This window comes from Eubalaena glacialis, chromosome 20 (genome assembly GCF_028564815.1).
Source record: "Eubalaena glacialis isolate mEubGla1 chromosome 20, mEubGla1.1.hap2.+ XY, whole genome shotgun sequence".
Classification (NCBI taxonomy): Eukaryota; Metazoa; Chordata; class Mammalia; order Artiodactyla; family Balaenidae; genus Eubalaena; species Eubalaena glacialis.
Window position 1 is genome coordinate 14443122 of NC_083735.1, and position 15065 is coordinate 14458186.

Consider the following 15065-nt stretch of genomic DNA (forward strand, 5'->3'; position numbering starts at 1 on the left):
AACTGTAATTAATCAACAAACTGATAAAATTAATAAAAACTGTACCAAAATGCTAACAAATATTTATCTTAAAGAACACATAACAATGAGTAAATGACTGAGTTGTAAAGATTCATTCTCCTTTCTGGCTAATGTTTGGCCAACATATAAGAGGGCTGGAAAACTTAGAATACTCTATACAGAGGAAGAGAAAGGAAGTCCTTTTAGTTTTTCATGATTTTAAATACCATATACATGCTGGAAAATCTCAGATATATACTTTAAGCTCAGACTTCTCCTTTGAGATCTAGAGTCTTACATGTAGTTTCTACTTTGAAACATGTATACTTGGATGACTAAGGGGAATCTCAAACATAAAATGTCCAAAAACTGAACTCCTGATGGTTCCCTCAAAACTCACTCCTCCCCACTTCTCTATTTTTCAGTCCATGATGCCATTACTTGTATCTCCAAAGTAAATCCAGGACCCAGCTCCACTGCTGGGTCAAGATCACCATCCCCTCTTGCCCCAACTAGTATAATTTTCCCCTAAACTGGTCTTGGTTCTATGCTTCCCTTCCAATCCATTCATCACAGTCTCAAAACACTTCAATGGCTTCTCACTACATTTTAAACAAGGCTTATCTAGAGCCATTCTCTGCCTTGCTGACTATGACATTGGTCTCTTAATTCCTAGAGCTCACCAAACTCTTCCTCATCTCAGAAACGTTGCATTTGTTCTCCCTTCTACCTGGAATGCACTTCCCTATGGCTGTTTGCATTGCCTGTTTCCTTGTCTTCAAGTTTTAGTTTCAACAACAGGTATTTCCGCCCTATCCCTAAGTTATTCTCTATCAGAGTATCCAGTTAATTTCTTTCATACTACTTTAACTTATTTTTAATTATATATTAATTTATTTTCTTCCTCTAGACTGTAAGCTCTATGAAATGGGGACATTCTAACTCCCTCATCACTGTATAGCTAGTACCTAGCATAATAGTAGCAAATACTTATAAAGCACTTACTAGGTGCCAGGCCCTGTTAGTATTTTTACGATTAATATACTCTCATAATAGCTCTATGAAATGCATATTATTACGCCCTTTTACAGATGAGGAAACTGAGGCACCAAGAGGTTAAGCATTTGTGCCCAAGGATACAGTTACCAAGCAATGGAACCGTATTTGAACCTATGCCCAAAGCTGAAAGATCATTCTCTGAACCATTATGCTACGTGATTCTCACAGTGACAGGTGCATTATGAGTCCTCAACAAATATTTGTTGCCAGAATGAATGAAGGAGCCATCAAAAGATAAGTAAGTGGGATATAGGTGAACAGCTGCCCAAACATTCAGTGGATAGTGAGGGGTTGGGGACAGCTGGTCCCTTTTCGCATCTTCCCTTGGGGTTCAGTGAACAACTGAAGCTATATTGCTGAAGTTGGAGTGATAGTTTGCAAAGGTCCTCCTAGACCTACTTTGCAAACCTCAGCATAATGTGGATAAAGAGGGAAATTCCCTCCTTACTCCATATAGGAACATACAAAGCTGCCTTTAAGTACTAGATAAGAATCAGGATTTTTAATTGTTAATAAAATGAAAATATTTTATAAATGATGTTGAATATATTGGGCAAAATATAAAAATTAGATTTTTAATTTATCATGTGAAAATGGATTTCATACCAAAATGACTCCTATAAATGACATTAATTAGAATGACTTTTATGGAGAAAGGTTGAATATCTCCATAAGCTGGGACCAATGTATCATACTTAAATCCACAACCATAATCTATGGAATTTGACAGAATTTCCCTGGTTTAACAATGTAAGGAACTCTATAGGAAATTGTGCTATGAAGATCTAACAGCAGCTTGATATGAAAACAAATCAACAAAAAATGATACCTCTTCAAAATACAGTTGACCTCGTAGGAAATATGCCAGAGTATCCCCTCTTCTTATTCTTTCCTTCAAGAGGTGCAATGCCTTATCCACCAAACTAGCATGGCTGTAATGATCTGATTTTTTAAAAAGTAAAGAATTCCATCTTTATCCATACAATATGAATTTTCTCTCTTAAAGTAATAAATTAAATAGAATTCATCTGACACTGTTTATACTAGTTTCCTTCCTAGTTCTCATTCCTAAAACTGACCTCCTTAGTTCAAGGAAAAAGCACTACCTTAAAAAAAGAAAGCACTATCACAATACCTGACATTGTGCCTTATATAATTAAGAAATATATTGGCTGGTTGTCAAACTAACCCTCTTTCCTGCTAGGCAGGAGCTCTAGCAATGCAGTCTATGTGGAATTCTTTAGACAAAGCTGGCCTGTGGGTGAGTGAAATTCTTAATTTGAGCCTTAATTAGAACTACTCTAACTAGATGAACTAACCATCCCCAATTTAATTTTTTAAAGTCTGTAGAAAAAAATGGTAGCTTTAAATGCTAATTTCAAGTAAAGTATGGTACTGTTCTCTTTATCAGAACTGACATCTGGCTTCTCTTTTCCAGAAGGGTGTCCTAAAGTCCTGAAAGTAAAATCAGGATCAGGATCTCATTATGAAACTTCTTCACTGATGATTTGCTACCAGGTAGGTTCAAGCAATTTCACAGATTCTTACAGAAAAGCTAGAAAGGACTGTAAACTTAACCACTTTCTTTCCAGCAATAAGACTCATATTTCTTGTCTCTTTTGCTCTGGTGTACATAATTAACTTTTAGTGAAAATATTATCAGGATTTGTACCAGTCTTTTCCTTTCTCCATTGGAAGAGTTTTTGGTTCTTAGCAGCATAGTGGGATAGAGAAGTATAAAAGGGGTTCTTGGGCAACTTTTCACTGGTCAATTTCATCCTGTCTCCACAGTGGGTATTCTGTAAATTAAAAAATTATATTAAAAAATAATATGGTAGAAATATCTTCCTCCAGAAAAATGCAAAAAGAGACTCCACTCCAACTTGGCAGTCATTATAAAAAGCATCTTCCCCTCATCGCCTAGGGATAGGTCACCAAACTACCAGCTCTGGAATGGGAACATTCCTTCTTAGGAAACCAGGACCCTCCATAGCTATGAGAAGCACAGCACTCCTCCATGTCTGTTTCCACAGCACGGGATTAATGATCAGAGCTGTTTGCAAATCCTTTCTGGCTATGAGATCACACACTCCAGTGAGTCACGTCACCCACCACAGCTGCTGCCACTAGTAGGAATTGGTGACACTGCCCGTAGATACAGTTCCTGTGCACTGGTACCTTCCTGTTGCCTTGTAACTGAAGCTCATCAAACTAATCCATTTTAAATGAAAGCATTTGTCTCTTTTACCTGGGAATACACTTTATTTTAGCTGTGTTGTTCAGTTTTATCTTCCTGTCTGTATTGGATTGCCATGTTATAAGGTGGATCACAGTTGAATGGAAAATCAGAGCCTCCATATAAAATGTAGAGGCCACCTCATCTGGGATGAAGGAGTCCAGGTTGGCCTAGGCTGAGGGTAGTGAGACAGCAAACTCAGTTGTTGCTATGCTGTTTTGTTTACTCCTTGGAGTTCCACTGTTACAGCAGGCTTTCACCAATCAGGAACAAGCTTCCAGTAAAGGTTCCTGATTGGTGGTGAAGAGAACTCAACAGACCTTTAGTATTATTGGAAAGCAGAATTTATACAATTTTATGATACTATTTTGGACAATAAATTGCTTCATTAATGAGAATGAAGTACAGAAAAGGGAGATAATTCAGTATACCAGAGAGAAAAAATCACCGAAGTATCTGTGATTTTGGAAGAGTCATATAATCTTCTTAAGAGTCAATTTCCTCATCTGTAGTTCAGACTATAAGTAGTTTGAACTAGAGGATTTCAAAACGTCTGTCCGTAGATATGTAAAATTCTTTGATTATAGGATTCCAAAAATCTATGGTTGCACTAGTAAATATAAAAGCTTCCAATGAACTTTAGGGTGAAGCAATATTAGGTGAAGTATTTAGAAGAAAGACAATCCAAATAGGATGATGTCCATAGCACCATCAGTTTACTCAGAAACTGGTTATAGAAGTTTTTATTTCACTGAAGACTTAAGCCCAGGTGCTACTGTCTCCAAAAAGGCTAAGAAAAAAGTTGACACATTCAGGAAGGTCATCAGAAAAGAAACAAATCAGAAAGCAAAATCCATTTAAACTCACGTTGCCTTCTGTGGGTACAATACTCCACAGGGTTTCTGTTGCTGTAGCTTAAAAGAAGATTTGGGGAGGACCTAGAAAATATAAGCAAAGATTTATTGAGCTCTTACTATAGGCCAGGATTTGTTCTTTGTTCTAAGTGCTTTACAGGTACTAACTCCTACAAAACTTTATGAAATACGGGCTATTATGAGGCCCACTTAATGTGGGAGGAAACTGAGGCACCAGTGAAGAAGTTAAGCAACTTGCCTCAGATCACAGGGCTGGGAGGTGGGACAGCTGGGATGCCAGAGCGCCTGTGTACTTCATCATTATTCCATACTGTTCTCCAAAAACCAGAGCTAACATGATTGTTTAAAATGGCAGGACTCCCATAAGAGGGTAAGCTAAAATTCAGTACTTTTTAATTTCAGAAAATGAGAACTAAGAGAAGATTTTAAACAGCAAGAGTATATGTTTATTTCTGCCAAATCTTGGGATAAGATATAAAATTATAATTTGAAACTTGACAAGTATTTGCATAGCATGCAGTGAATTTAGAAAATGCTATAATAGAAATTATAGACCTTAATCGATGATGTAAAATCTGAAAGAAATATATGATTTTAAAAGGAAGGGCAGGTGTAGTAGACACTGACGGTGACCTTCCCAGACCCTCTTTACTAGTTAGTGCCCTGTCTCCAGTGCTGTGAATGTTAACTGCTTAAGGTTGTGCAACCACCACCAATATCTAATTCTGGAACATCTTCATCACTCCAAAAGAAACCCTGTAGAAAGTAGCAGTCACTCCCCAATCTTGCCCTCCCTTCAGCCCCTAGCAATCACTAATCAACCTTCTGTCTCTACAGATTTGTCTATTCTGCATATTCCATATAAATGGAATCATACAGTATGTGGCCTTTTGTGTCTGGCTTCTTTTACATAATGTTTACAAGGTTCGTGCATGTTGTAGCATGTATCAGTACTTCGTTCCTATTTTTGGCTGAATAATATTTCATTATACGGATATACCACAGTTAAAAAAATCTGTTCATCATCTGATGAACATTTGAGTTGTTTCTAGCTTTTGGCTATCATGAATAATGCTGGTAGTTTTCATGTACTTGTTTTTGTGTAGACATAGGTTTTCAATTCGTTTGGGTATAAACCTAGGAGGGGGATTGCTGGGTCACATGGTAATTCTATGTTTAAGATTTTGAGAAATTGCCAAACTGTTTTCCAAAGTGGCTTTTTGCTTTTCCACCAGCAATGTGTGAGGGTTCCACATCCTCACCGACACGGGTTATTGTTCATCTTTCTGATAATAGCCATCCTAGTGGATGTGAAGTGGTATCTTGTGGTTCTGATTTGCATTTCCATAATGAAAAATGATGTTGAGACTCTTTTCATGTGCTTATTGGCCACCTGTTTATCTTCTTCGGAGCGATGTTAATCCTTTGCCCATTTTGTAGTTGGGTTGTCTTTTTATTGCTGAGTTATAAACATTCTTTATATATTCTAGATACTAGACTCTTATCAGGTAGATAATTTGCAAATATTTTCTCCCATTCTATAGGGTCTTTTCACTTTCTTGTTTCTTTTGATCCCTCGATTTTTTTTTTTAATTTGATGAAGTCCATTTTTAAAAAATATTCCCAAATCTTTTCTTGTAATTTTTTTCTTTTTAAAAAATCACTTTGAGGTGTGATTGACATATAAAAAGCTGTGTATATTTAATGTATACAACTTGATGGGGTTGGACGTAAATATATACCCATGAAACCATCACCACAATCAATGCTAAGTATATTCATCATCTCCAAAAGTTTCTTCCCATTTAATTTATTTGAACACTAAGCATAAGATCTACCCTCTTAGCAAAATTTTAAGCATACAACACAATACTGGTAACTGTAAGCACTGGGCTGTACAGCAGATCTCTAGGACTTGCATAACTGAAACTGTATACCCTCTGCCCACCACCTCCTCATTCCGCCCCCCCCAAACCCCTAGTAACCACCATTCTACTCTCTGCTTCTATGAGTCTATTTTAGATCCCTCATATAAGTAGGATCATGTTATATTTGTTCTTCTGTGTCTGGCTTATTTCAGTTTGCATAATGTCCTCCAGGTTCTAAGGCTAAATAATATTCCATTTACGTAGCTACCACATTATCTTCTCATTCAGGGACAGGCATTTAGGTTGCTTCCATGTCTTGGCTACTGTGAATAATGCCACAGTGAATGTGGAGGGAAAACTCTCTCTTTGAGATTCTAATTTCAAATCCTTTGGCTATATGCCCAGAAGTGGACTGCTGAATCATATGGTAGTTCTATTTTGAATTCTTTGAGGAAGAGCGATAGATACTGCTTTCCATAGTGGATGCACCAATTTACAGACCTAATTCTCGAAGTATTTTGGTTACTTAGTTCTTAAAAAACATTAAGCATGTAATAAGAAATTTATCAATGGCACCTGCGTAAAATAATTGGATAATAAAAATGATTTATTAGATAATTTGGGAAAATGTGTCAAAAGTTTGAAACTCAGTTGTTTTACTTAAAAATTATACATTAGTTAAAGTAGCTGGAAAATGTAGAATATTAGATACATGCTTTGAGTAGAACTTATCTTGACATCATATATTACTGTTATTTAGTTGTTTTAATTATTACTTGATTAGTAAAACCAACATTTTATCTATCTATTTTCTCCTCTTAGGGACAAAGATTAATTTGAGTAGGATGTTAACAAATTTTGACAAATCTGAGTTACTGTAAGAAAATGAGTTTCCACTTTCTACACTAGATAAATTATATATCAAATATATCAATTAGTTCTGGTCTACACAAAAAATATAACGCATGCTTTTTCTGAAGGTATTCTATATATTCAGCTACTCTCTGTTTCCTAAATGAAAGAAATAGGTTGCACAATCAATGCAGTAAGAGCCCTCTTATCTGGTATTATTGGGACTTGTAGTTTATCAATTAAACAATCAAGGTGGAAATTAATGTGAGTATACAAACATATGATATATATTTTAACTTAAAATATGTAAATATATAGTTATTTTCCCACCTTTTCACTTAGGGTCAGAAGCTATTTCTTTAAATAGAGGATGAATGTGAGAGTTCAGAACTGTCTTTCTTGCATAAACCATATGCATACAAATTCCAGATTATGTTTCTTTAAAATGGAATATGAATTGAAAAATGCCTGTGGAACAATTTGAGGGTAGAACTATTTCTACCCATCCTTTACAGTTGATTTAGCCTCACCTACTTTGAAAGCATTTTCCTTAGCTACTTGAGGAATCTGAAAGCATTCAATTTAGTCTTCTTAAAAATTATAGCTCTCACTTCTCACCCATATCTCACCAGTTATATAATATTTAATTATATTACATATTATAATAATCCTTATAGTGTAGAAAAAAATTCAAACCGATGTGATCCCAAGTAACTGAGTATTCTAGAGAACAGCCTGATAAGATCTCCCAGTGATCAATGCAACCGGCAGTGTGTTTTACAGAGGAGCTAAAGTGTATTGGTTAATCAGAATAAAAAATTAAATAGTGATCAGAATAAAAAATTAAGTAATAAAGTTGTGAGAAATTGTGAGATTTTTCGTTCCTTGTTTTATTAAAACTAGCTTCATACTGGTTTAGGTATCTTCTGTCATTACTAAATCTAGAAAATTAACTAAGTGTAACTTTTGCAGTTTGAGGTGCAACAGCAAAACTAGCATAAATTTCTTTTTCCTTCTTCACAATTTCACAAATAGAAGATTTGTTCTTACTGTAGATCTCAACAACCTCAGTGTTTGATTTCTTATCTTTCCTTATTACATCAAGAATTTTCGGGCTTCCCTGGTGGCGCAGTGGTTGAAAGTCTGCCTGCTAATGCAGGGGACACGGGTTCGAGCCCTGGTCTGGGAAGATCCCACATGCCACGGAGCAGCTGGGCCCGTGAGCCACAACTACTGAGCCTGCGCGTCTGGAGCCTGTGCTCCACAACAAGAGAGGCCACGATAGTGAGAGGCCCGCGCACCGCGATGAAGAGTGGCCCCCACTTGCCGCAACTAGAGAAAGCCCTCGCACAGAAACGAAGACCCAACACAGCCAAAAATAAATAAATAAATAAATAAATAATTTAAAAAAGAAAAAAAAAAAAGAATTTTCACCTTTTTACTTAAAGGAAGGACTTTATAACTTCTTTGGCATATCTAAATTGCCAGCATCACTACTCTTGCGCTTTGGGGCCATTATTAAGTAAATAAGCGTTACTTGAACACAGTAACCCAGTAAATCTGATAACTCAGATGGCTACTAGGTGACTAACCTGGACAAAGGGATGATTCCCCTCCCAGGAGGGATGGAGTGAGATTTCATCATGCTACTCAGGGCGGCATGCAATTTAAAATTTATGAATTGTTTATTTCTGTAATTTTCCATTTAATATTTTCAGACCATGGTTGGTCTGAAACCACAGAAATTGAAAATGTGGATAACGGGGGACTATTGTAATTTTCTTTCTGTTCCAGGATCCCATCCAGGTTATCACACGTCATCATGTCTCCTTAGCCTCCTCTGGTCTATGACAGATTCTCAGGTTTTCCTTGTTTTTTTAATAACTTTGACAGTTTTGTACTGGCCAGATATCCTGTACAATGTCTCCCAATCTGGGTTTACCTGATATTTTACTCATGGTTAGACTTGGGTTATGGACTTTTGGGAAGATGCAGAGATGAAGTATTCTTCTCAACACATCATATCAGGGGTGCATGCTATCATCATGACTTATCACTGATAATATTAACAAATACCTGGCCAGGGTAGTGTTTCACAGGTTTCTCCACTGTAAAGTTACCTTCCCCCCTTCCTGTACTCTTACTCTTCAGAAGCAAGTCATTATGCATAGCCCACACTCAAGGGGACAGTGTGGGGAGAGGATTAATCTCTATTTCCTGGAGTGGGGAGTGTCTACATGAAGTATTTGGAATTCTTTTGTAAAGAAGAGTTGCCTTTTCACTCCTTCTCTCCTTCCCTTCCCTTCCCTCCCTCCCTCCCTTCCATCTATCTATCTGTCTATCTAAATATCTATCTATCCTTTGTGCCACAATATCCTGGAGCAGCAGTTGTTTATAATAACTATATAATTTATCACCTTCTCCAAGAAGTTTGAGTAAGCAAGGCTAGAAGGGTTTATATAATAAGGCACAAGAAAAATTTATTTGTGGGAAATCTTTAGCTTTTACAATCATACAAGGATCATACATGGTTTTCCTGACTGCACATGCCAGTGAAGGCAGAATTACATTTGATTAGTTCAAACACATTTACCAGCAAATTAAACATAAGTAGAATCAGCAATGCTTGGAAGAGCGACTGTTGAATATGCATCTTAGACCATCTTCCACTTTAGAAAACTGATCCCACTTGCTACATGTTCAGTAAAATCTCGTTACTTGCCAGTAAGATATTGTCCCCCAAATGTATTTATTCTGTATATTTTTGTACTCTACCAGCTTTGTTCAGTTTTTAGACGGCTTTCAGGCCCATTTTTAAGACTAAACCAAATACTTACCAGAGATATAAAGAATTTTTTGGAAACATTATGAGCAATGGACAACTATGCAGTGATTAAAGGGACAAAAGCTTTAACAACTCCTCACAACATTCCCTTTCCTTGTGAAATTTAAATATGTCACAGGGAGTTAACAATAATTACCAGATTTAATGCATGCTGAACAGAATCTTGTTTTCAAGAGGAAGGATGTAATGTGGAGGCGCATGCATCACACACATATCCCACTGTATAATATGTTGACTGCAAAACATATGTTTAGAACTCTAGGAACTTCTTTGATAATATCTTGTATTAGTTAGGAAATCCTGAAAATGAACATCTGTGCAAATTTGAAGCTTTATTATATGCTTTGAAAAACAGTACTTACCTAATTGAAAAACATGAGAAAAGGAAAATTGGCAGTATGGACATGTGCTCTCATGTATCTCTGACATTCTTTAAATAGCATAAAAAGGTACTGTGAATAGTTTAAATATTAAAAAAAAAGAACACAAGTACGATTCTATATATGTGTTTGAACATAAATACATATACACGTTTATGTTCGAGTATGCATATAAACAAAGACGTTTAAAACTACCCCTTTGCAAATAAAAGAGCAAAGAGCATTTTGCTCACCATCCAAGTCTTCAGAGATTAACCTGCTGCAGCCGCTGAACAATAGGGCACTGGATGCTTCAGATGAAGAGATTAAGGTGATAACAGGATGGGCACTCTGTGCTTCAGACAAAGGAAATTTAAAGATGAAAACGGGAGGCTCTGTGCTTTGGACAAACAGGCCCTTAGATGCATTTCATGAAGAGTTTTAATGAACCCCGCTTCCCATACATAGAAAAGCCCTATAATCATTAACTTGGGATATCTGTTCTTTGTGACGAGCAGTGATCTTTTACCAAGATACATCTGACTGCACGTATTCCCTAACAACAACAACAAAATCACATATAAACTAGCCTCCCCCCACCTCTCTGGAGCAGGTCCTCAGAGCTATCCGAAGGCTGTCTCTGGGGCTACAGTCCTCAGTAAGACCCTGAATAAACCTTAACTCACACCTCTCATGTTGTGCATTTTTCTCTCAGTCGACACCTTGGATCACTGCATAAGTCTAGTAATATGAATTACTGCAAAATTATTTTATGGCTCTTATTACAAAATAAACAATAAACCGTAACCAAAATTAGAAAAGGCCACCTGTCTTCACAGGGCAATGAGCTTGTCCTCTACAAGCATAATAACAAACTATCTTTCAGTCCTGCTCTCAAAGGTATCAGCAGATAGAAGGGAATCGCTGAAGATGTTAGGAAAAACAAATGTATGGCTGGAGCTTTAGCTTTTAGCTAGATTAACCCGAAAAAAAAAGTGCCTAGGAAAAGAGTCCAGAGATTATCTGATAGGCGGTCAATGGCTACGGTTTGAAGTCAGGATGTCTGTCTGTTCCTAAAGCTTTACAAAAACGAATGACTCAAGCTAAAGGAATGGCTCAGCATAAAGAGCTCCGGAGAGCCTTCCTCCCGCCACGCCCCAGCGGTTCAGAGCTAGTCAGCCCTGCCCACGGGGAAGAGCCCCACGGGTCCTCAGCGTCCACGGCCCGGGCCCTTCGTTTAATCCCCTAACTCTCCCCATGATGAGTGGGGGTCTCCCGCCTCGGCAAGCTCAGGGCTAAACGCTGGGGACCCTCAGCACTTCCCCAGGCGGCAAGGCCAGCACGGCGCCTAACCCACCTCCAAGAGGGGACACGTTACAGTGGTTGGCTCGTTTTACATCATTCCCAGAACGGACGTGGTATCATGTTAAACCCGAAAGGGTGGGGTTTGATAAACCATTTAAACCAGATGTTCAATCCCGGGAGGGCGTGAGCCTGGACAAAGGCGAGAGGGGTGCTGGAGCTGGGGGTTAGGGTGGGGCAGTCCCTGAGGGAAAACCCATCCCCTTAGCTCACCTTAGCAGCCCCTCCGCCTGCCCTCCCCCGTCGCCCACACCCCCCCCCCAGCTTCCGCTTTCCTCCCTAAACGTCCAGGGCCTTGAGGGACAGAGCCAAGGCTGGGGCGACTTTGAACGTGAGGCAAGAAGGAATTTTCATTCCTTAGGAGCCGGAGGCTGGGACCCCGGCGCCAGCACCAAGCTTAGCAGCTTCCAAAGGTCGTGTTGCAGCCCAGCTCCGTAAGCTCCCTGGTTTCCTGGTTACGTGCGTGCCAGCAAAAACCAAAACCTCCGCCCGCGACTTCCGCTTCCCCAAAGGGCCTAAAGAGGTGAGCACGACAGCGTGAGACGTGTCGAACTCAGTGCGCCTCATGGCGGCCGCTGAAGCCCAGCCGCCCGGAATCCCGTTCCTCACGGCGCACGCGCACAGGGGCTCCGGGGAGCGGCCCGGGGCCCCGCCCCGAGGTGGGCGGGCCTGACACCTCACGCTGGGCCAATCAGCTGGCAGACCCTCGCTGCCTCCTCCTCCTTTCTCCCTGCCAGCCTTTCTGGGTTCCCGGTTGCACGTGTCAGTGTTTGTGTACGTGCGGCTGCAGCTGGGCGGAGAAACGCCGGCAGGCCAGGGTTGGGCTGCTGGGGCGCAGCCAGAGCTGTGGCGCGGCGGGGAGGGGCTGGCCCGCTGGCCCTGGGGATCTTTAAATTCTCCTGCTCTTGGACGGCCTGTGCTCGCTAACCTGTTTGTCGGCAGCGAGCGCCTCACCGCTCTGCTCTCCCAAGCACTCCGGTCCTCTACTTTAGGTGGGAGATGCTGTTGCTCGATTGCAACCCCGAGGTGAGACTCAGGCTGCTTTTGCCCTGCAGGCTTAAGTCTTCTAGGAAGGGCTAGCTAGGGTGATGGCTTACTGACCACTTGGCGTTGCCAGGTCAGGCCTCTTCAGAGTTGGAAGGTTTTTGGAGTGGAGGAAGATGTTCAATCCCGGGAGGGCGTGAGCCTTGACAGAGGCGAGGGCGGTGCTGGAGCTGTTCTTTTCTCGCAGGTGGATAGTCTGAGGCATCTGCTGGAGACCGGGGCCTCCGTCAACGCACCCCCGGATCCCTGCGAGCAGTCGCCCGTCCACTTGGCCGCAGGTGGCGGCCTCGCTTGCTTTCTTCTCTGGCAGCTGCAGACCGGCGCTGACCTCAACCAACAGGTAACTAGGTAACTGATTGTTGCCGTGTGCAACCCTCCCCCTCCACCCCAAATCCACACAAACATTTCTTAGACGCCGAGATATTCAGTCGTTTGTTATTAGAAACATGACTGTCGCAGCGATGTCCAATAGAAATATAATGTGAGACACGTATGTTAAGATTTTCTAGTAGCCACATTAATGAAGTAAAACGAAACATGAAAATTTTAGTAACCTAACCCAATTAATCCAAAATATTATTATTTCATATGTAATCAATATAAAACATTACTGATAGATATTTTACATTTTCTTTTCATGTGTCTTCTCCATCTGCTGTGTATTTTACATTTACAGCACATTTCAATTCAGAATAGCCACATTTCAGGTGCTCATTAGCTGGATATATGGTTGCTGGCTACTACATGGGACAGAATTTCCAAGGTCTACAGTTCATTTCCAAAGGAACAATTGCTCCATTACCAAATTAAAAGTCTCAGGATAGCAATACTTGTGAGGCATGCTCACAACCAATACAATTCCTTACAGAACTTTCTTAGGGTAGTTTGCATCTTCATTGAATATTAAAGTATGGTGAATTTTAAACTAATTTTTTTACTTCTGTAGGATTCTATTTTGCTTTTATTCACTTAAAATTTAATGTATGTTTGTAGCTGTGGCTTCACATATTTTTATTAATGAAAACTTTGTATTTAATAGGGCACCAAGTGAATTTTATTTTAAAAAAAAAAGAATTAAAAAATTCGGTCCAGTACAATGCATTTCTAACCCCACTTCCTCAAATAGCTTCCTCAAACAATAGACTTCACCCACCAACTTCCACTAGAGTGTTTCGGGGAGAGACTAAAATGTGCTGTTTTGTCTGTAAGGATGTTTTTGGAGAAGCTCCACTACACAAGGCAGCAAAAGTTGGAAGCATGGAATGCCTCAGCCTGCTTGTAGCCAGTGACGCCCAAATTGAGTAAGTATGAAATCAGTGGCTTCAAATTTTATATTTTCTTGGATTAAACTAATCAGACTCCTACAGCTTAATTACATGATGCTTGCCATTGATAATTTAATGTTATCGTTTAAATGTTAACTTAGGTTGTTAATGACATCTAATACTATGTATTCAATTTGAATAAATAAAAAAATGGATCCTAAGTAATCAGAGATACAATTCTATTCATCTGTCATGGCAGTGTTACATCTTAGTTTTGGTTTAGAAAAGCCATTCTATAGAAGTTCTCACTGACTTCCTTTGCATACTTAACTCATTGTAGTGAACAAAGAATACTCTTTCATTCGTGCAAAAATAAAATGCCCACTCTGTGCTGTACTCTGTGCTAGCCATTGAGGATACATACTGAGCAAAAATGGAATTCCTCTATGCTTCCTTTACCTCTTCTATTCTGCAACCAACATTTGTATGAGCCCAAAGCGCCTTTGTTAGGAAGATATAAAAAAAGGCTAAACAATTGTCAACTTTTACTTAACTAATTTTTTGTCTCAAATTCAGTTTATGTAATAAGAATGGGCAAACAGCTGAAGATCTGGCTTGGTCATGTGGATTTCCAGAATGTGGCAAGTTTCTCACAACAATTAAATGCATGCAGACAATAAAACCAAGTGAACAATCCAATAAAGAGCATTGTGTTCCAGTACTCAGACAGAAACGAAGTTTTGGAAGTGAAGAAGATACAAATGGGAAAAGGAAGTGTTGGTAAGGAATTCATAGTTTCTTCTTTCTTTCTCCCTCAAGGATCTCTTATTTAGCACAGAATTTATTGTTTCGTTTAAATATCGGCAGTCTTATTTCTAGTATAACTTTTCATTCTCATTAACACATTTTAATACTGGTTGTAGTAACTACTACTAGATTCTAGAGACCAAAAATTGTCCTGCATGGTGGAAGATTGGGAAGGAAACCTTTTTAAAAAAAGTTTTTAATGTTAATATGTTTTTTAACAACAGAGGTCGTATTGGTTATGAAGAGGTGTGGAGAAGGTCTTCACTTCATGCAGATCTACTGCTCAGCTACAAGCTATGGCTTTTGGCTCATCTAGTGTGTCTAAACACCTTCTAAGAAGGAGGAAAACTTTCTTCTAAGTGAAGATAACATTCAAGGATACATGTATTTACATGCCTGTAACGTTCTGGTTGTGCATGCTTTGTCTTCTAATTTATTAAAGGAATGTCTAAAGAATAAATTCTTTTCTTTGTGTAATATTTACAACCTTTAC

General features: G+C 39.1%; 2 protein-coding genes and 1 long non-coding RNA gene across 5 annotated transcripts in view; 2 read left to right on the forward strand and 1 right to left on the reverse strand.

The window, feature by feature from the left end:
• Positions 1 to 2852, reverse strand: part of LRP2BP (LRP2 binding protein) — a 28344-nt gene extending 25492 nt beyond the window's left edge. Inside the window, exons 1-2 of one of the 2 annotated variants that reach the window (XM_061177446.1) lie at positions 2732 to 2852; positions 1889 to 2001 (exon numbers count right to left, since the gene is read on the reverse strand). In XM_061177446.1, coding sequence (XP_061033429.1) covers positions 1889 to 2001; positions 2732 to 2837 — 219 coding nt within the window. In that variant the 5' untranslated portion in view covers positions 2838 to 2852. The remainder of the gene's footprint in view (positions 1 to 1888; positions 2002 to 2731) is intronic. The other variant, XM_061177447.1, reaches the window with a different exon arrangement.
• LOC133081342 (uncharacterized) lies at positions 1095 to 8060 on the forward strand. The gene is made up of 3 exons (XR_009698781.1): positions 1095 to 1297; positions 2498 to 2577; positions 7996 to 8060. It is a non-coding gene; the product is annotated as an uncharacterized LOC133081342 (long non-coding RNA).
• Positions 8061 to 12224: 4164 nt separating this feature from the next.
• ANKRD37 (ankyrin repeat domain 37) lies at positions 12225 to 15032 on the forward strand. Of its 2 annotated transcripts, XM_061177449.1 has the most exons (5): positions 12225 to 12482; positions 12688 to 12840; positions 13710 to 13801; positions 14342 to 14545; positions 14797 to 15032. In XM_061177449.1, coding segments are annotated over exons 1-5 (477 nt in total). In that variant the 5' UTR covers positions 12225 to 12455; the 3' UTR covers positions 14798 to 15032. The 2 variants fall into 2 exon arrangements, with proteins under 2 accessions (XP_061033432.1, XP_061033431.1); XM_061177448.1 differs by lacking the exon at positions 14797 to 15032 and having other exon boundaries at positions 14342 to 14549.
• Positions 15033 to 15065: the final 33 nt, after the last annotated feature.